The 21,788-nt window shown below is 45.0% G+C and overlaps 1 protein-coding gene across 2 annotated transcripts in view; it reads left to right on the plus strand.

The window, feature by feature from the left end:
- Positions 1-1,850: 1,850 nt before the first annotated feature.
- VSTM2B (V-set and transmembrane domain containing 2B) overlaps positions 1,851-21,788 on the plus strand; it is a 48,872-nt gene continuing 28,934 nt past the window's right edge. Inside the window, exons 1-4 of one of the 2 annotated variants that reach the window (XM_087971507.1) lie at positions 1,851-2,702; positions 4,189-4,373; positions 13,291-13,320; positions 18,044-18,542. In XM_087971507.1, the coding sequence (XP_087827633.1) occupies positions 2,630-2,702; positions 4,189-4,373; positions 13,291-13,320; positions 18,044-18,542 (787 nt within the window). In that variant the 5' untranslated portion in view covers positions 1,851-2,629. Of the gene's footprint in view, positions 2,703-3,319; positions 3,397-4,188; positions 4,374-13,290; positions 13,321-18,043; positions 18,543-21,788 lie in introns of those variants that run through there. The other variant, XM_087971508.1, reaches the window with a different exon arrangement.

Here is a 21,788-nt window from a genome sequence, read left to right on the forward strand (position 1 = left end):
ACCACAAGGGACACTATTTGGGTATTTGGGGACGGCGTCTGATTGACCATCCAAACCTCCTTCGGGCCTCCCCTCCCTGCCCCCCGTGCCACCCCTCTACCCCCACCGGTTTATTTTCCTTTCCTTTTATAAAATCACACACACGCACACACACACACACACCCTCCTTCCGGGGTCTCTCTGGGTCATGAATGGCTTAAAAAAAAAAAGCAGGTAGGAAAAAGGGAAAGTGGCGGCCACTGTTGCTGGCGGACGGAGCTGGTTGGGGTGGGAGGTTATGGAGGGAGGTGGGGGGGGGTCCCATTCCGCCCTGCAGCCAGGATATACCAGTGGTGCCTTTGCCAGGAAATGGGGGGGGGGGTCCAAGGCGTTCGGAGGACCCCTGCCCTGTATTTAAAAAAGAAGAAGGGGCGAGATTTGAGAGAAGGGTCTTAGCTTGAGGATAACACACTCCGCCCGCCCACCCACCCGATTTATCTCTTGTTTGGCTGAAACTTGGAAGCACAGTTGGCGCTTTTGCGGGGGGAAGGAAGCAAGGGGAGCCATCTACCTAAAGACATCCTCCACACCCACCGCCCCTCTAAGATGTTAACCCGGATGGTTCGGGAAGGCTACTGCGTTGCAAAAAAAAGAAGAAGAAGAAGAAGAACAAGGGGGCTTCGTGGCACTCCGACGCCTCCCCCCCTCCCCAGCGCTCTTGCTCCCCAGTTGGGACGAGGCTCCCGTGAGATGAACGTGGGGGAAGCGCGCTCCGGGACCAGACGCTGGTCTCCCGCGGAAGGTGCTTCCCCACCGGCTATCTTCCGCCGCCCTACCCCCCTACACACATAGAGAGAGGGAGAGGGGAGAGACAGACAGAGAGGAGAAAGGAGAGAGAGAGGAGAGAGGAGAGAGAGGAGAAAGGAGAGGGAGAGGAGAGGGAGGGAGGAGAGAGGAGAGAGAGAGGGAGAGAGAGAGAGAGAAAGGAGAGAGAGAGGAGAGAGGGAGAAAGAGGAGAAAGGAGAGAGAGAGGAGAGAGAGAGGAGAAAGGAGAGAGAGGGAGAGAGAGGAGAGGGAGAGAGAGAGGAGAGAGGGAGAGAGAGAGAGAAAGGAGAGAGGAAGAGAGAGGGAGAGAGAGGAGAAAGGAGAGAGAGAGAGGAGAGAGGAGAGGGAGAGAGAGAGAGAGAGAGGAGAGAGGAGAGAGAGAGAGAGAGGAGAAGAGAAAGAGAAAGGAGAGAGGGAAGAGAGAGGGAGAGGAGAAAGGAGAGAGAGGAGAGAGAGAGGAGAAAGGAGAGAGGAGAGAGAGAGAGGAAAAAGGGAGAGAGAGAGAGAGAGAGACGGGCCAGCCAGCCAGCCCGCCCCTCCCTCCCCTTTCCCTCCGGCTTCCTCCAAAGCCTTCTCTTCGGAGCAGACAAGCAAAACATCCCCTTCGGGGCGGACAGTTCGCGGGTCTACCTTTTCCTCTCCACCCCCCTCCCCACTTTTGATGGCGCGGCGGGATGTCCGGGTCTGGGGTGTGTGTCGGGGGGGGGCGGGGGGCGTGTCGCTTCCCAACGCCACCCTTTTGATTTCAGGGAGAGGCAAGATTTAATTTTGCTGCCTTCCTCCTCCTCCTCCTCCTCTCCCTCTTTCCTAACCCCACCCCCGCCGTCTCTCCCTTTTCGGAACCGGCCTCGCTCCGGAACGTCAGCTGGCGAAGCCCCTCGCCTCGGTTGAGCGGTGTGTGTGTTCGTCGGAGACTCGAGGGGGTTCAAATTGAAAAAAAAAAAAAATAGGGAAAGAAACGGGGGGATCCAGCCCTTTGATTCCTGCGTTTAATTCGGACCTCGCGTCGCTAAAGGAGGTGGTGGTGGAGAGAGAGAAGAGAGAGAGAGAGAGAGAGAGAGAGAGAGAGATTTCAGATCTGGTTGGCAGGAGCAAAGCAGAGCGAAGCGGACGAGAAAGAGGAATATTGCAGAGATCAGGCGTCTCCTTTGGAAAAAAAGAAAGAAAGAAAAAGAATCACCCTTAAGGGAGGCGGAGGAGGAGGAGGAGGAGGAGGAAAAAGCCAAAAATACAACCTCCGATGGGTCTGGCCAGCATATTCTGCCTTTCTTCCTTCTCTTTGGACACCGGAAAATCCCATCCGACGCAAGGAAGTTGAACCGGAGGGTTTGCCCTAGGAAAGGAGGGAGAGAGAAAGAGAGAGAGAGAGAGAGAGACGGGAGTGGGGGGTGGTTGGGGAAAAGAAGCCGACCCGGTTTACCATTCTGTACTCAGGATCCAAGCTTCCAGACCTCATGACCATTGGATTTCCTTGGGGCCACCGGGATGTGGATTTAATTCGAGTTCCAGAAGCAAAGGAGGAGGACGAGGACGAGGACGAGGAAGAAGAAGACGGGAGGCGAAACCCACACTGTTGAGCCTGTTGGACTTGGAAGCCACCTTTATTTTTTTTTAGAAAAGCCTTGTTGTGTTTTGTTTTGATGATGATGATGATGATTTAACCGAATCCTGGAGCAGTGGCCAACTCTCTTGTCTAGAGATCTACGGTTTGCCATGGGATTGAAGATTTCCTAGCCTGGCGGTGAGGACCATTCCTCCAGTTGTTATTATTATTATTTTTTTCCTTCTCTTGTTCATTTGCACCTTAAAGGATAACATTTATGAGATGGAAAATCGGGGACTGTTCAGCGCCCTGGCTTACTTGATGCTTAATGCTCCTTTGCTGCTCCTAGTCCAGGGTAAGTCGACAAACTTCTCACCTTTCTTCTCTCTCTCTCTCTCTCTCTCTCTCTCTCTCTTTACTCTAGGTAGCAAAATAAGGCAGGTTGAACGTGGATAGCAAGGGGGAGGACGAGAGGGGAAGGGGGGTTAAGTGCCAAGAGAGCCTACCCTTCTGTACAGTTGCCACGGTTGTTGTTGTTTTTTCCCCCTTAAGAAAAATCAGTGCAATGTTTATTAACACATCTGTTTTCTGAAAGGCAAAACACTCGTGCTAGGCGTGTTGGTGGATAGAGAAATCGGAGGGAGGGAGAGAGGGGGAGGGAGGGTGAAAAAGAAACGACTCCCTGTTAGGGGCAGCTATGGGTCCTAAGCAGCCCACCACGGGTGGCGAATGCAAGATTTTTGAGGCTGAAGCCAAAGGGTGCATGCAGAAAACACCGCCAAAGCTGCAGGATTGGGGGCCAGCTGCACACTCTTGCTGCAGAGAGGGAGGAAAATCAAAGCTCCAGCGGAGGAGACTGTGGGAAAGGGTGGGGGGACCAGGAACAGCTGCCGGGGAAAAAACAGGGAGCAAAGCATAGAGTGGCTGGCAGAAGCCAGAGGATGTGGGCACCATCCAGAGGGGAGGAAAGGAGGGGGGTTCCTGCAAACTTTGAGGGGCTCCCTAGCCACTTGTCTGACATGGATGGGTGCCGAGACTGCAGTGATGGGGTGGGAGGTCTACCTGGTATTGGGGGCAGGCGGAGGGCGGGGGAAGGGGGGCTTCCCCAGTCCCCCATTCAGAAGGAGGGAGGACTGGTGAACTTACTGGCTGGCAGGCAGGGAGGGAGACGTGTGCCCTGTTCGTAATTTGAAGGATGACTTTCGTAAGGTCTTTGGCATTCAGAAGGGTTTGCTCAGATCTCTTTCAGGTTTCCGCTGTTTTTCTTGGGTTTTTTTATTTATTTATTTTCCCCTCGGTGTTTGTGATTGTCCAGGGAACCTGTTTGTGGCAATATCTCCCTGGGTTTAAGGATGCTGCTCTGGTGCAGTGTTTTGGCTTGCCTTTCTGGTTTTTAGCCAAAGTACTTGGGAAATGTCTGTCTTTGCTTCGTTCCTTTCTTTTCCCCTTCCTCCTTTCTTTCCTTCCTTCCCTCCCTCCTTCATCTCTTCCCCCTTTCCTTCCCTCCCTCCCTCCCTTCCTCTATTCTCTTTCTCTCCTTCCTTCCTTCCTCCCTTTGCCTCTCCCTCTCTCCTTCCCTTGTTTCCCCTCCCTCCCTCCCTTTCTTCCTTCTTCTATTCTCCTTCCTCCCTTTGCCTCTTCCTCTCTCCTCCCTCTTTTCCCTTTTCTCCCTCCCCTCTTTCCTTCCTTCCTCTATTCTCTTCCTTCCTCCCTTTGCCTCTCCCTCCCTCCCTCCCTTTCTTCCTCTATTCTCTCTCCTCCCTCCCTCCCTTTTTTCTTCCTCCCTTCCTTCCTTCCTCTCTGCTACCCTCTAGTTTCCTTGTCCTTCTTTTTATCTTCAGCTACATTTACCGAAGTTCCTAAAGATGTGACGGTTAGGGAGGGAGATGATATTGAGATGCCTTGTGCTTTCCGGGCCAGTGGATCTGCCTCTTACTCCTTGGAAATCCAATGGTGGTACCTTAAGGAACCAGCACGAGAGCTCCCACACGAGTTAGCCGTCAGTGGTCCTGGCAGCAGAAGTAAGGTAATGGAAAATAAATACATAAATAAATAAATAAACCCACTTCCCCAATGATGCAATTACATTCTCCTACTATGAATTAACGTGATTTGCTACACCGTCTGTAGGGTTGAGACAAACGGAAAAGGCTTCAAGCAGCATTTTAGCAACCTAAGGAGAAAACTGCATTTTCGGGGTTCTTTCTGTCTCGGGTGCTAATTCAGACACACAGGTGAAGTACAGGACCAACCCAGGAGGACCCTTTTATGCAGTCCTTTTCCATGGGTGCTCAAAATAATTTTGGACCTGTGGTCTAGTTCATGAACATGGATTAGTCTCTGAAGGGTCCAGGGTGTGTGTATGAGATATCCAAATTTCAGAGCCCATCTCCAGGACATGATGTCACCACCCAGCCTCTTGTGTGCATCTGGATTGCATGTTCAGACGTTGCCGCTTGTTCTGCATGTTATGGTTCCTGATCACCAGCGAACGACATCCGCTGCAATGTATCAGGAAACCAATAGTTTGCACCGTGGCTTTTCCCATTTGTCTAGCTGAGATTCGTGGGTTTCAGTTTTCAAAAGAGTTCCAAGAAGGCGATGAGCCCTAGTCTAAGGCTTCAACCTTTGGATGCTTTGCATACCATCTACTGGAAAGTTTGCCACTCCGATAAAAATCACGCCAGGCAGGGGAGGATATTCACCATTTTTCCTGGCCTTCTGAATCCCCTCTAGGATAGCAGAGTTTGACCCAGCCAGGCCCACAGTTTAGACTTCTTTGGTGCTGACGTAAACAGGTCAGCTTCTAGAGATCAAATGGGAGAGCTGAGATGGATGCTGTGACTGATAAAACTAATATTATTTCAGTTATAGTTCTGGTTAGGGCAGAGGCAATCCAGTCCTCTCATATGCAGACACCACATACAGTGAAATGCAAGCAATATATCTCGGTGAATGAGAGCGAGGTTGCTTGAGTGGTTCAGGCACCAGGCTTAAAACCAGGAGGCTGTGAATTCTAGTCCCGCCTTAGGCATGGAAGCCTATCCCTTGGATAATTTGGGGCCCCGTCACATTTTCTCAACCCCCCCACCCCTCCCACAAGATTGTTGTAGACAAAATAGGAGAAGGGGGGGGAATATTAGATGCTATTATATTCGCTGCCTTGAAGGTGGGATGTAAAAATAAAGAATAAAATAAAAAATAATAAAATAAAATTATAGAATTTGGGGGGGGGGTCCACTCAGGTCATTACTAAACTATACTGGGAAAGAATAGATGAGAAAAAAAATGATTTTCATGCATCACAGCTTAAACGCTGATTTCCGTCCATTCTCAGAGCTCTTCAGGATGAGAACAGGATCTCACTCAGGGTACAATTCTGGAAATTCTTGTTATTGCTTCCACTGGCACATTTTTTTAGGATTATCGTAGACCTTTACTAAGAGAAAATTTAGAGAAATGCTTTGGTGACATTTTGGTTGGTCCTAACGCCTTCTTTATAGATTTTCTTGTCTTTCATCTAACCTAGACATAGGTTAGATGAGTTGGGTAGGTAGGTAGGTAGATTGGATGGATGGATGGATGGATAATAAATGGATAGAAGGATGGATAACAGATGGATAGATAGACACATGGATAGATAGATGCATGGATGATGAATGGATAGATGGATGGATGATAAATGGATAGAAGGATGGATGGACAGTTGGATAGATGGATGGATGGATACATGGATGGACAGATGGATAGATAGATGGATAGATAGATGGATGGATAGATGGATGGATAGATAGACAGATGGATGATAGATGGATAGAAGAATGGATAGACAGATGGATAGTTAGATGGATAAATGGATGGATGGATGATGGATGGATAGATGGATGGATGGACGGATAGATAGATGGATGGATTGGTGGACAGACAGAACTATATAGGATACAAGTTCAAGAAAGAGTAAGAAAAATATGATTGCAGTGAATAAGGGTAGTATGGTAAGGTTGGACTGGAGAGCTCCATTTGGTTACAAACTACCCTTTGAATCATAAAAATATAGTAAAGTGGGCAGTCCTTTTATTGGGTTGATCTTCATTCCTTCATAGAATGGGAATTACTTCAGTAGAGTTACAAGGAAGAGAGATGCAATCATCCAAATAGGCCCACACATTTGTCTTATTTTAGTGGTGCAGATGTTAGACCAGGATTGGGAAGGTCAAGTCTACTCTCATCCATGAAAATTCCTGGGTGTGTGTGTGTGACTTGGGCCGAGTTAATCTCTCTCAGCCCAACCCAACCTTCATGGTTGCAGGAAAAAGGAGAAACAGATCCAGCATGCACCACTTTTTGCTCCTGGAGGAAGGACAGAATATAAACCTAACAAAAGTAATCAATAACAATTATTTAATAAATGTCCTGATGTTTTTCAAGAGGACGTTGTTTTCCCCAAAACAGTATACTTTGGCCCGTGAAATCAGCTGAAGTCATCAAACAATTAAATAACAGCACAAAGTTGGCCATCGGATGTCATTCAAGCTCAGCCAATCAACCTGCAAAACCAAGAACGAATTCATGCAGGTCGTATTCTTTCCATGCAAAGGGTCCAGAACAAAGCCATATTTAGGGCCTATCTGTCAATCAACGAATCAAACAAACAAACAGAAAAGGAGCTGATTTTATTTCCCGAAGAGGAAATGTCATTGTTAAAGGCCTATCCCTTAAAAGATTCCACCTCATAATCTTCCAACCAGAGTATCTACCAGAGTGGTAAAAAAAAAAAAAAAAAAGTCAAAATGGGGACACACATAAAAAAAGGAAACACCCTCATAATCTATAAGGGGGGTGGACTAGAAGACCTCTAAGGACCCTTCCAAACTTATGATTCTATGATTATTTTAAAATTGTAACACACACACACACCCATGAATGCCTTGACAGCCAAATCTTCCCTCCTCCTTCAGGCCAAGCTAGTAATTTTTCTCAAACCACTGTATGCGCCATATACACCGTAAATAAAAGCTAATGCATAGGGTCTGAAAGGCAGTCATTATCTTAAAAGTCCTATACTTCTTTTTCAGAGGTTCCATTTCTAACAGGGGTGTATACAAGCATTTTTAAAAAGTGCTTGTGCAAATATGTATACAGACAGGTTTTGTTATGATCAACTGAATAGTGCAGGCCTTTTAACTACTACTGTCAAAATGAGTCAAAGGGTTTTCTGTTGTTTGCAGTGACTAAGTTGACTAATGATAATTAAATGGTGAGATTTAAGTAGAAGACAGGGAAGGTATGAGGTTTTTTTTTTAAAGATGATGTTTGAGTGGAATCTCATACTGTATGTATTTAACTATTATCAGTGGCCTGTCTGTCTGTCATCTATTATCTATTTACCTACCTATCCATCCATCCATCCATCCATCCATTCCTGTCTCAACATTTGTTATTTAACTTCTCATTAACTCAGAGGTTGGTTTTAAAACTGAACCCTATTTGTGTGGGAAACAGGTTGTGTCTTCTCTGCAAAGCCAATAAGCCAATCCTATTGAGATCTTAAAATTGTACTGCTGCTAAGCATGCATTAAATTCTCCCTTCCTTCCTTCTTTCCTTCCCTCCCTCCCACCCTCCTTCCTTCCATCTGTCCTTCCACCCTCCCTCCCTCCCTCTCCTTCTTCCTTCCTTCCTTCCTTATTTCCTTCCCTCCCTCTCTTCCTCCTCCCTCCCACCCTCCTTCCTTCCTCTTCCTTCCTTCTCCTTCCTTCCTTCTTCCTTCCTTCCTTCCTTCCTTCCTTCCTTCCTTCCTTCCTTCCTTCTTCATTCATTCCTTCCTTCCTTCCTTCCTTCCTTCCTTCCTTCATTATTTCTTTCCCTCCCTCCCTTCTTTCCTTTCTTCCCTCTCTGCTCCTTCTCCTTCCTTCTTTCTTTCCCTCCTCCCTCCCTTCATTCCTTCCTTCTTCCCTCCTTTCTCCTCTGCCCTTCCTTCCTTCCTTCCAAAATAAATAAGATCTAAAGGACTGGTTGTCATTTGTCAAAATAGAGTTGAATATGCGGATGATTTGTTCTAAATATTGAAGGGTTGTGGGGTTCCCCCCCCCCCACACACACACACCATTCTAAACTCATTTGGGACTGGGCATGTCCACCCACCCCAGACGTTGCAGCCGATCTCTGCAGAGGGATGATTTATGTCTCCTCTTGACATGTGATAATTAAATGTAGTCCAGGGGAAGCAGGTGAAGACTTCAGAGGCTTTTTCCAAGCAGCTCTTGGAAGCTAGCTTCAGGCCTTTAACGCATGAGCACCAGTCACAGCAAGGGCTGATCACCCATTAGCTGAATGAGAGCCGCCTAAAGATCCACTTGCAAGATCTATGGATCTGTAGGTGTGGTCAGACAGGGGTGTCCAGTGGGGGAAGGGCAAGGAGTCGGAAAAGTGGGGAGAAAATGGCAGCTCGGTGCTACCATTATCTTGGCATTTCTTTTAATCCTACCCTCCATGGATCCCCCCTGCAGCCAAGACCCTCTGTGGAAGGGGTTTCAAAAGATCTCTAAACAAAAATCTATGGATCCTTTAGATGCCCCCCCAATCTTAGCATAAGGGGAGGCTTGGCACAAAGACGCAACCTGAACCCCAAAATGCATTCAAAGGAAAGGGGTCACCTACGTGTGAAGAAGGAAAAGGGAATTTTACAGAGGTGGGAATCCTTATTTGTCTTTGTGACGGGATGCGCAAGTTCACCGCCCCTCCAGCTGGCTCCCAGAAAATTACACTTAGCATCCCCGCCTCTGTAAGATGTCATGAGAATTATTGAATAGGTCCGGGGGGGGGGGTGGCTGCACTTCATTTGCATAGCTCCTCCCCTCATAGTACAATGGGAAGGCTCTGGCCTTGCAAATCAAGCTGTGCTTGGTTGAGAAGTCCACTCTATGCCTCTCTCCATCATAATCCTGCCACTCTAGTCTTTCCACTTGTCTCCTACCAGACAGCCAACGATGTTTCACTGCAATTGGAGATACCCAACTTTCATTGGGCCTTGGCATTTTGGATGCCTTGCCATTTTTGTTTCCACCCACCCACCCCTCTGACTATCTTCTGCAAACTTAGCCTTGCTCATTTCTCCCATTTGTGCATGATTGTTGTGACTTTTGACTTCTTTCCACCAATGGGATGTGCAGCCTGAATGTGAGAGAGATTGGTACGAAATGCTGCAGTACCGACAGAGCATGGAAAGTTGATGCAGGATGGGTCAGAATGCAAATGAGTATTTTAATATCTGAAACCCTGTGGCAGCTCGCTGGGTCTCTGACAGATAGGCAGTCCTCTGGAGTCTTCACACTCCCTTGAGATTCCAGCTCTGCTGGAATTGATTTGCAAAAGCATACCGACACCCAGCCACCAGCTGCTCTTCGCCTGGGGTGGCATGTTAAGAGAACGGAATCGGCAAGGAAAATAACAATTCCGCGTTGGCGAGAGACCTTCTTTGGATGCATGGTACGTACTGGGCCAAGTCAAGCTTGACTGGATCTCTGCAGAGTTACGTCTGACTGTGACAGGTTCTGCTTTTCGAGTCTTCAAACCCAACTCAAGTGAAAATCATGGGGGGTTCCTTCCCAACACATCTGGACAGCAGCCTATCGGAAGCCGTTATCCTAAATGTTAGGAGAAAGGATTATTGAATGGAGATTGCATCGGTCTGTGGAGCTGAGAGATATAGCCTGTTGTCCATATCTATGGCCCAGTTTAGAGTTAGCACCAGCAATGGCATTTACCGCTCCATAGTGCTTTACAGCACTCTCTGAGCAGCTTACAGTGTAAGCATTATTTGCACATCACCCCCAACAATCTGGGTCCTCATTTTACCGACCTCAGAAGAATGGAAGGCTGAGTCAACCTTGAGCCGGTCAGGACTGAACTGCTGGCAGTCGGAGAATCAGCCTGCAGTACTGCATTCTAACCACTGCACCACCAGGGGAATAGGAATAGGAACAAGAATAGAACAGAAATGGAATGGAATGGAATGGAATAGCACTTAGACTTATATACTGCTCCATAGTACTTTACAGCCCGCTCTAAGTGGTTTGTAGAATCAGCATCTTGTTCCCAACAATCTGGCTCCTCATTTTACCAACTTCGGAAAGATGGAAGGCTGAGTCAACCTTGAGCCGGTCAGGATCGAACCGCTGCATTCTAACCACTGCACCATCACAGCTCTTACTACAATATTATTCGTTTGACTTAGGTACCTCCTTACGGAAGGGGAGAAAGGAGGAATACAACATGTTTTTTTTTTCCCCTCTGTTGCAACTCTGGACTGCTAGAAGAGAAGGCCGATCATATCAAAATTCTCAGAGTAATGAAAATGAAAAGAAAAATCAATGTCCAACCTACTTCATCAAAGCCCCTCCTCTTTCCTTTTTTTTTTACACGTGTCACATATAAAAAAGAAGAGGTCTTGATCTCGGAGTTACAGCTGCCCCCTTGAATTTTTTTTGACCTTGCTCCTGATTACAATTTGGACCTGTTAAGACAGACTCTCTCGCGCTCTCTTAAACCAAGATCCTGCTCCAGATTTCCCCACTATTTCAAGCCAAAAAGAAAGACCATGACAGATTTATTTTATTGGAAAATAATGTAATTCTTCTGGAAAAATTACAAGGAATGTATCAGCCATTTATACTTGGATGCTGCTGTGAAGCCTTTCTCTGATTAAGAAACACTGACACCCACTTGCAGATCAAAATTGACTTCACCGAGAGTGATGCTCTTAGCCCTAATTAGCTTTGCTCTCTGCCAATACAGTTGTGGCATAGCCAGTTGCGATCAAGGGAAAGCGCATGCTAATTTTAAAAGCAAGGTTCCATTTTTTTCCCCAATATCTCCAAACATTAATCATTAAAGGATGCAGAATAGTTTAACTGTGTGTGTATTTTTTGCATAATTTCTTCAGCCTTTGTGCTTTTCTCATCACAGTAGCTACACTGGTACATTTTTTTAAAAAAAAGCGGAGACTCACACCACTGTAGCTTAAATGTACCCACAGTTTAAAGTTCACACTTTATATTGGGTGAGTTTCTCTACTAACTTATTGCTATTTATCTCCGTGTTTGTTAAATAGGCTGCCCGTCAAAATATCCCAAGGCGTATACAAAGCTTTGCTGCCTGATAATTTTAAATAATCCAATAAGAAGCTCAAAGGAAAATTAATCTATCCACCAGAAACTAAAATGCTTCCAGCATTAGTTCAACGCACTGTTTCTTCTTGGGGAAGCAATCTTCCTTCAGCAAGATGGGTGACATATAAGTTTGATTAATAAACTATTCCACAAAATCTGGTTAATTATCGCAGCAAATGGATGAACATGGAAAATAAGTAAGGTTGTGTCTCATTAGAACCCAGATGAGAGTATCCAGGTTGATTAGAAGGTCAAAAAAAAACATGCTAAGAGAAATCTTTAGGACCATTTCTAAGAGAGCCACTGCTCGAGCAGGGGGTTGGACTAGGAGACCTCTAAGGTCCCTTTCCAACTCTATTATTCTATGTTCTAAGCTTCAGCATCCTCTGAATGTTGTTGCTTTTCTCAGCGTGACAAAAACAATCTTGTGACATCAACCGCAAGCCTGGAGGGCGAGTGATTTTGTAACCCGTGTAGAAAAGGGACGGGACTTGGTATTACAATGCCCCAATTGGTCTTTCCCCAACCTGATCCTCCCTTTGTGGACACCCCCTACCCGGAAGTGTCCGTGAAATCTCCAGGCGCTGAGTTTGACTTGATCAGAGAGAGTCAAGTCTTTTCATTCGGCGAGGTGAGAAATAACTGCTCTGCCCTTAGGAGGCAATTCCATAGTTGAGGTATCTCCACTGAGAAGGGACCTAGTGGATTCACATCCTGTGGGCCAGAATCAAAATGGCACCACAAACAGGGCTTTTGAGGACATGGCTCAACCCAACGGTTGGTTGGCAGAGGAGAAAACAGAAGGCGTTCCTGACTGTGATTGACACCCTGCCCTTGTTTTGACAAAATATGCCACATGCCAAAAGGGCTGGGCCCTCCATTACATGGTCACAACAACCATTTTGACTTTTTTTTTTACTTCCCTTGCCAATGCCCCAAGAGGAAATGCCCTTCCAGAGCCTCTGCGACCATCCTTTTCACAGGTTTTATTGTTGACGCCGATGCTGCCTTCACTTCTCTTGAGTTTTGAAAGCTTATTTCGATAGGTTCGCTCGGCATTTGAAAAGAGCCTCTTCTCAACGGCTTTGACAACAGACCTGCAGGGTGGGAAGAAAAGCTAAATAATGTATAAAGACATTAAAATGATTGCACGGTGGGAAAATTGATTTTCAAAGCTAATATTTGAATGCCGGGTCTTTCCCCCGCTTTATGCCATTGCAATTTCACATGCCTGTTGGAATTGTATTTGCTTGAAATATAATAAATTAAGTGATTTCTAGTTCTTCTTGCCCTCAGCTGCTGCTTTTTGGTAGCAAAACTATATCTACACTTAGTCACGGTGGAGCAGTGGCTAGAGTGCAGTACTGCAGGCTACTTCTGCTGACTGCCGGCTGCCTGCAATTTGGCAGTTTGAATCTGAACAGGCTCAAGGTTGACTCAGCCTCTCATCTTTCTGAGATTAGTAAAAATGAGGACCCAGATTGTTGGGCCATATTTGTAAATTGCTTAGAGAGGGCTGTAAAGCACCTTGAAGCGGTATATAAGTCTAAGTGCTATTGCTACATAACAGGAATCTTCTCAAGTCAGCTGTGGTTCACCCAGACCATCTACCCAATGAGTTAAGAGTGTACCCCCAATCCAAATAAATTAGCATCACATAAAGGGATTCTGAGAAGTACCATCCACTCCATCCGTCTGGAGGGGGAAAGAAACATTGTTCCTGATCTTCAGAAATCTCTCGTTTCATTTTTCTTCTTCCTTTGTTTCTTTTTCAGGCAACCAATAAGGATGCAACTAAGATCAGCGTAAGTACCTATCAAAATGCATGCATGGGGGGGGCATCTGCATGGGGTTGTCTGTCTAAAATATTGCAGTGGTTCCTTGAGGTTAAGTTGCTCCCTGCCCTGAAAATGGACAAAGAGGCGCCCAAAGGCAGCAGAAGTTAATTTAAGACGTTTGGAAACGAAGGCCTTTCTATCCATTCGTTGCACGCTCGTTATCAATTAACAGGGAGGCCGTTATAATCAGCTAATTGCACTGCTAATAGAGCAGAGTCTGTCTTTGGCATAAGGATAGGTGTGGTGATGGGATCGAAACATTTTTACTACCGGTTCTGTGGGTGTGGCTTGGCTTGGTGGGTGTGGCAGGGGAAGGATACTGCAATATCTCCAACCTGCTTTCCAGCTCGGTTCTCCTGTGCAGGGCAACCGAAGGAGACCCAGCCGATCAGCTGGGACTCAATGGGAGGCAGAGAAGAGATGGGGTTGGCGGGGCCAGTCAGAGGTGGTGTTTGCCAGTTCTCTGAACTACTCAAGGCACTACTGCTGAGGAGCAGATTATTTATACATTTAGAAGGATAAAATACTCTCTCCTTTCTAAGCTTGTACCACTTCCGAGATGTAGATGGGAATTCTACGTATTTGGATGAAAATGGTTGGGTTTTGTTTCAATGGGAAAAAAATATCTCCCCATTAATGGAGAAAAGAGGCCACATTAACAGGAAACGGCCCCATTGTTTTTACTAAGATCCAAAGGCATCCTTTTCATCAGAGTTTGCTAAAGTTTCATCTTAAAGCGTAAAGTCTGAAGCGGATAATTGGAGAAATGATAGGATAGATACAGAACACCATAGAGCTAAGGTTTAGCCTATTTCCCCAAAATACAATGATCTGTGCTGTTTGGAGGGGATAAGTTTAATGGATAATCTTAATACCTTCATCAAGCTATTCTTTTATTCTCTCCTCTTTCTTTCTTTCTTTCTTTCTTTCTTTCTTTCTTTCTTTCTTTCTTTCTTTCTTTCTTTCTTTCTTTCTTTCTTTCTTTTCTTTCTTTCTTTCTCCTCTCTTTCTTCCTCCCTCCTTCCCTCCTTCCTTCCTTCCTTGAATGTACCATCCTTCCTATCTTCATATCTCCTTTCTTTCTTTCTTTCTTTCTTTCTTTCTTTCTTTCTTTCTTTCTTTCTTTCTTTCTTTCTTTCTTTCTTTCTTTCTTTCTTTCTTTCTTTCTTTCTTTCTTTCTTTCTTTCTTTCTTTCTTTCTTTTTCTTTCTCCCCTCTCTCTCTCTTCCTTCTTCCTTCCTTCCTTGTATTTACCTTCCTTCCTATCTTCCTATCTCTGTCCCTTCTTATCTTTCTTTCTATCTATCTTTCTATTTCCCTTCTTTTGTTTTCTTTCTTGCTTTTTCCTTTCCTTTTTCCTTTTCTCTTTCTCTCACTCTCTCGCATGACAGCTACATAACTGATATACTGTTATGCCAATTTTACATTTGTGGTGTGTGTCATTCTGGTTTCCAAACTGGTTTCTCTCCTTCTAATAAAATGATCCCATACTCTTTTGGGCCTTCTGGGTGAGCTAGCAGGGGTTTGTCCTGTGGCTGATTGCACCTTAGACTTCAGAGGTTAATCCATCATTCACCCACCTCTGTCAAGTTTATTTTAGACTATATTACAATGGAACTATGCTCGTTCATTTAAAGTACCCTTCTGTTATATATCGCCTACTCTTTGTCCCTACTTTAAGGTGCAGCTTAGTCATGCTAGCTGAACCCTGCCAGACCATGCTTGTTAAGTTATGAGCTATTCAAATACAGGAATAATAATGATGATGCCCTCAAAAAATTGAGGTATGCCAATTTTTTTTCATCTGAAGACAACAGAAACAATGTAAGATCCAGGTTTATTTGGAGTGCAGCTAGACAAAAAATCTAGATTTTATTTTACATTTACATTTCATTAAATTAACTGAATGCAGTTGAAATGTTACACATTGAACAGGGCGAAGTCTCGACTGAATTGGTCTCTTCTAGCTGTGTGATGCTATCATTCTGTGATTTCCCCCAAAGTATTTCCATTTTTCCTTTCTTCCTTTTTTTTTCTCTTTTCTCTTTCCACCTCTTTCTCCTTTTCTTTTCCTTTTTTCTTTCTTTCTTTTTGGATGAGAAAAGGGAGGGAGGGGTTGGCTGGATGAGATTTTTGTGAGCTTTTGCAAAGAGGATTAAATGCAGACCCTGTATTGGTACTTTAATGAGGAGAGGAGAGCCCTGGGTTTTTAGTCTGGGGAACAGAAGCACAGAATGAGTGTCTGGATGTGATTGGATCCCTTTCTTTCTGTAAAAGGATGAAGACAGGATTAAGAAAGCCCAGCACGTTGGGGCTGATATTTTGACAGGTGATATATTTTAAATGCATTGTTGCTGGAAAGGGGAATGGCTAGGATTAACGGCCGGCTGTTGACTGTGGTAGAGAGATGCATTTAATTAAGGGAAGAAGGAAATGGAATTAGTAGCTGATTTCGGAGGAGAGAACCAGTGCTTAGAAATAGTCACTGTGGGCTGGAGAAATAGAAATGGACATAAGCAAAGACTAACAATGGGAAGGCATTTCATTTGGGAGAAGGGCAATTCAATTTGGAAGATGAAGAGCACCACTGAAAGGCTCCATATGTTAGCTTAAACTAGGAGAATCAAAGAACGATTTGATTTTAAGGCATGGGTTTTTTTTAGTAACCCCATTGTGAACATTACTTGGTTTTTGGCCTCTGTAAATAAACCAGTCTTTGCCATTTTCAAATCTTGATTCGTGCCTTAAGGCAATGAGGGAATGTGTTTGTCATCTGTTTCATAAATCACAATAAAACAAGCCAGGGCTTAGCATAATATGTAAACCTAAAATGTAACAAAGAGGAGAAGTAAGGTAGACGCTCTTTGAGAAATCCCACCTTGGAAATCCTGAATTAGGTTTTTCTTGTGATAGGGCCATTTATAGTCCTGGGAGAGGGGATGGAAGAGTTTTTGCACATGATCAGGGCATTTTTTTTGTGGAATGCATTCGCGTTTTCAACTTTTCTGATCCTAAAACAGAGTCTGAGATTGCAATGCTGTTTGTTATAGCTTTCAGTGAAATTCAGGTTAGTGCTACAAATCCTTATTTGATTTATCCATCCAGGAAGGTGGATTTAGATCTTCATCCACTGAATGCCAACCTCCTTGAAGCAATAATCATTTGCTGTGGTCAGGAGGATGGGGGGAGGGGAGAAGAGAGGGTTTAAAATTGAGGAGCAGATATGAATGCCCTATGACGACGGAAACGTTTAAGAAAAATCCCTAATTCTATAGAAAGGATGGCAAAGTTTTCAATCAGGTTTCCTGGAGAGCCTCATACATTGAGTTGGATCATGTGTGCAAAATGCCAGAAAGGCTATTATAGCATGATTTGAGATGCACTGCTAAGAGCTATCTTATTTTCAGATCATGTGATTACAGGATGTGGATCAGAAGGTGGATTTTGCAGAGGGATTTATCGTATCACTCCATAAAATGGCTGGGAATTTGAGAATTAAGAGTGCCAATAAAACGAGAAGGCAAGAGGGTGGAAATAGAAAGAGGAATTGCGTTATGGAAGGGCCACTTCTGTAGATATTAGCAAGACTAACTTTGTTTCTTGCTACCTCTTCCAGCCCTTGAGACCATCCTACTGTATGATTAGTAGATCTTTGGTCCATGAAATGGACTTTGAATTGCACAACATGTTGCCTGACTGCTTAATTGTCTCGCCTCATTAAATCTTCTTTAGATTTGACTGCACAGAGCGATTTATAACTAAGAGAAAGCTATGGGGAAATAAGGCCATCTCACGGTCTCAGCCACAAAAATAGAATACAAACTAGAACAAATGCATTGTGGGATGAGCTGCAAAGGGGGAAAAGGGTCACAGCACAGAAGAGGAGGAGCTAGCACCAACTTGATGCAAAATGTCGTGCCTGGGAGATTCCATGGGAGCTCGGGTCCAATGCTCAACATATGATAGCTTCAAAAAGATCTAATAACCAATGGGCGATTAGCCATTGGAAGCCCATCAGTGCGGTTCCCACTAGAGTGGTTTGGATTCCAAGATCCATAAGCCCCAAACATTGCACAGTCCAAAATATCTGGACGGTGCTGGACTGAGGAGGGCTACAGGGAAGAGGGTTCGTGGTTAGAACTGTATCATGTAGGCCTGGGAAGAGTTGGCAGAAGCTGCTTCTCTCCCTCTCGCTCTCTCGCTCTCTCTACTTTGCATGTTGCTGGGATGGGAAGGTGGATTTACTGTCCACAACCTGCAGGTTTCATGTGGCCTCTCCCTAAAGGAAGAGTTTTTATCTGCTGTCTGCTATGAAGCAAATCCCCTCAAGCAGGAATAGGCGAAAACACCTTTGGGCATTAGGTGTGAACATCAGTGGGTCTTGCTTTGGCTCTGGTAGTTTTCTCCTTGGCTTAAAGGTGGAGACTCCAGAGAGAACGAGAGTCACCCCAGACCTTCCCTCTTATGTCACACCACTGTTGCTCCCTTTCCTCTTTCCTAATCTGTCCTTCTCTGTCCACAACCTCGACAGGCGAGTGTAGAAAGTCTCCAAGGAGGAGATAACCCAACGACGGCTTGCAGAGACCTTGCCAATGCTGGGTGCCCAACCGCCCGCTCACCGCCCCCAACAACCCCACTCCCGCAGCGGGGTCCACCGCGCCTAAATAACGCCTCCTCTCTCCTCTTTCCAGACGGTGCGCGTCCAGGGCAATGACATTTCACACCGGCTGCGGCTGTCAGGGGTCCGGCGGCAGGACGAAGGCATCTACGAGTGCCGGGTGTCGGACTACGGCGACGAAGACACCCAGGAGCATAAAGCCCAGGCGGCGTTGCGGGTCCTGGCGCGCTTCTCGCCTCCCGACGTGCAAGCGGCCGAAGCCGTCTCGCACATCCAGAGCAGCGGCCCGCGGAGAAGCAGCCCGCCCGGGCGAGCCACGGCCGAGCCGGGCTTGGGAGACAAGCGCCTCCTACCGGCGCAGGGCGAAACTGCCGCTGCGGCCGCCGCTTCCTCTTCCCTCTCTTCCTCGTCTTCCTCTTCCTCTTCTTCTTCTTCTTCCTCGGCGTCTTCGGCGTCCTCCGCCGCCTCTTCCAGCCCCGCGACTGTGGCGGCGGCGGCGGCAGCAGCAGCAGCCTCGTCGGCCTCGCCTCGGCCGGCCTCCGCGATCGTCCTCCTGCAGCAGCGAGGATCAGGTAGGTGGAGCCGCAGCGACACCCGGCGGGGAGTGGCGGAAGCGCAGGGAGCTGTCCGTGGTGCTGAGCGCCGGCTCGACCGGGCGGCCCACAGGAAGCTCCTTGCTCGGGGCTGTTCAGCAGGAAGACTCGCTCCATTGGAGTTCTACTTGAGCTCGTCTTTTTGTGACCCGTAAAATCCTCCTTTGATGGTTCAGCTGAACATTCCTCTCGTTTTTATCTGGTATGCTCTTCTATCAAAGCACAAGGCAAGATGTGGTGTTGCCCACCATCTTAGGAAATGGGTTAAGCTGGGAAGAGAGCAATTGACCCAAAGGTCTATGGAGATTCTCAATCATCCAGGTCATGGTTGTCCCAAAGGTGCCTTTTCAAGAGGGAACTGGTCTTTCTGGTTTTTCTTTGAAGACATTTCGCTTCTCATCCAAGAAGCTTCTTTGGCTTCTTCCATTCCCCACCATCCATCAGAGTTGAAGACGCTTCTTGGGTGAGAAATGAAACATCTCCAAAGAAAAACCAGAAAGTCCAGTTCCCTCTTGAAAAGGCACCTTTGGAACAATTGGTCCAAAATTGCCCTCTGAGTTGTGGTGGATTTGGGTGGAACCTGGGTCTTCTAGTCCAACATTGTAACTATAACTCACCTTGATTCTCAGTATGGTCTCAATATATTTTTCCCAATAGCCTTCTGTTCAAATAGGAAGACGTTTTCTTCCCCAGATTGCCTTGCATTAAATTTCAAAGAATTTAGCCTGATGAAGAAAGAAAGTATTTAAAATGAAAAGGACAAAAATTGGGCATTGCTTCTGGTGTATTATTGTGTTTGGGTCATGTACAGAAATGTGATTGGATGGGGTTTTAAGACTTTGAGTATATTTCTGAGTATTTATTTCAATGAAGTTCTTATACTATGAATATTACCGTAGAAAACCTCTTAGTTGGTCCAAGAGCAAGCTTTGTATTTCTCACAGCTGGATAGTAAGTGAATGTAATGCTTTAAAAGGTCAGCTGAGTACTTGCCTCCCTAGGACTCACTATAGAAACAATATAGACTCATTGTACAAAGAAAACTCTATCACAAATTATTATATAAAGCATTTCCCCAAAGCACTATGTAGCATTAGCCAGTAATAGTAACAACAGCAGAGAAACCACTTTGCTCTTTCATAGAACTTATTGCAACAGTTCTGTGGATTTATTTTCAAATATCAGTAAGATCATAATTATAAGACATCACTCTATTTGAATGTATATTCATGTAATTCCCCATTTTTCCCCCTCCATATTTATAATACAGGTAGCCCTTGACTTACAATTCATTTAGTGACATTCAAAATTACAACAGCACTGAAAAATGTGACTTATTTTTCATAATTACGACCTTTGCAGCATTCCCATGATCGTGTGATCAAAGTTTAAATGCTGTCAAACTGGTTCATATTTATGACCTTCGCTGTGTCTCAAGATCATGTGAACCCCTTTTGTGACCATCTAACAAGCCAAATCAAGGGGGAAACCTGAACAACCCACGTTGCTAAGTTGACAACTGCAGTGATTCACTTAACAATTGGGGCAAGGAAAGTCATAAAACGGAGCAAAACTCACTTAACAAACGTCTCTCGCTTGACATAAATTTTGGGCTCAGAAGTCGAGGACTGCCTGTCTGTATGCATTATAATGAGTAATGTTATGTTTTAGGCCCACTGCAAATATTGCAAGGAGGAAAATGTCCTCTTGTAAAGGCATTCAAGAGCCATGGTGCCGCAGTGGTTAGAATGCAAGATTGCAGGCTCATTCTGCTGACTGCCAGCAGTTCAATCCTGACTGGTTCAAGGTTAACTGAGCCTTCCATCCTTCTGAGGTTGATAAAATGAGGACCCAGATTGTTGGGGACAAGATGCTGATTCTGTAAACTGCTTAGAGAGGGCTATAAAGTACTGTGAAGTGGTATATAGAATAGAATAGAATTCTTTATTGGCCAAGTGTGATTAGACACACAAGGAATTTGTCTTGGTGCAAATGCTTTCAGTGTACATAAAAGAAAAGATACATTTATCAAGAATCATCAGGTACCACACTTAATAATAGTCATAGGGTACAATAAGCAATCGAATCATACTAGGAAACAGTCAATATAAACTTTAAGGATACAAGCAACAAAGTTACAGTCCTACAGTCACAAGTGGGAGGGGAAGGGTGATAAGGAGTGATGAGAAGATTAACAGTAATAGTAGTGCAGACTTTGTAAATAGTTGGACAGTGTTGAGGGAATTATTTGTTTAGCAAAGTGATGGCATTCGGAGAAAAACTATTCTTGTGACTGTTCTGTGTGCAGTGCTCTATAGCGTCGTTTTGAGGGTAGGAGTTGAAACAGTTTATGTCCAGGATATGAGGGGTCTGTAAATATTTTCATAGCCCTCTTTTTGACACATGCAGTATATAAGTCTAAGTGCTATTGCTATTTATTTAGCTGTGCTTCTTGTGATCAGTGTGTTTTATTTAGAGAAATAAGTTCCATCGGTCTTCAAAGAGGTTTATTTTGTGTGATTTTATATTTTGTTTATATAGTGTGATTAGGATTGGAATGTACAGTTTAGACTGAGATTTCAGAACAATAGAAGAGAAATAGGCAGAAGGTAGAAAAGTTAAGAAAAGAAAACATTCTTATCAGTGACTGTGTTGGGTCCATATGTGTGTTTGTCCACTAGAAAAGTTTCCGTGGTGTATAAGGTCTTATTCAACTGCAGCCCTTTTGGCTAGATAATTTCTGAGGGCTTCTAGATGGAGCCGAAGAGGAGTGTTCTGAAGACATATCATAAATACCTACAATTCATAGCAGATGGTGCAATACAGTGCCTTGAATTCATTGGTGTATCTTGATTACCTTGTTTCTGACTTCTTGTTCCCAAATTCTAAAGCTATGCTTCTTATTTAGAAAATGTTTGCACCAGCTGTTTCTTCAACTGTAATTAGGAAGTCTCTGATGGCTGTTTAATCCACAACAGTGGAAAAGTCCCAATGAAAGCAAACCCCATATTTGCTGTTGATATTAGTCCTAGCCACGATAAGACATGCAGGACATGCCTTCTGGGAAATCTGAAAGCACGGGGTGAATAATAATTGGTCCTAGAAGTAACCAGGTTTCAAAAACTATGCAAAAAAAAGATGCTGAGACCAGAGAAAGTGCACAAAGAAGAGCAACAAAGATGATAAAGAGTATATAAGGCTAAATCGTATGACGAATGGTTGAGG

Source organism: Notechis scutatus, chromosome 9 (assembly GCF_049901735.1).
Source record: "Notechis scutatus isolate UNSWTSFEM ecotype Mainland chromosome 9, rNotScu1.2, whole genome shotgun sequence".
Taxonomy (NCBI): Eukaryota; Metazoa; Chordata; class Lepidosauria; order Squamata; family Elapidae; genus Notechis; species Notechis scutatus.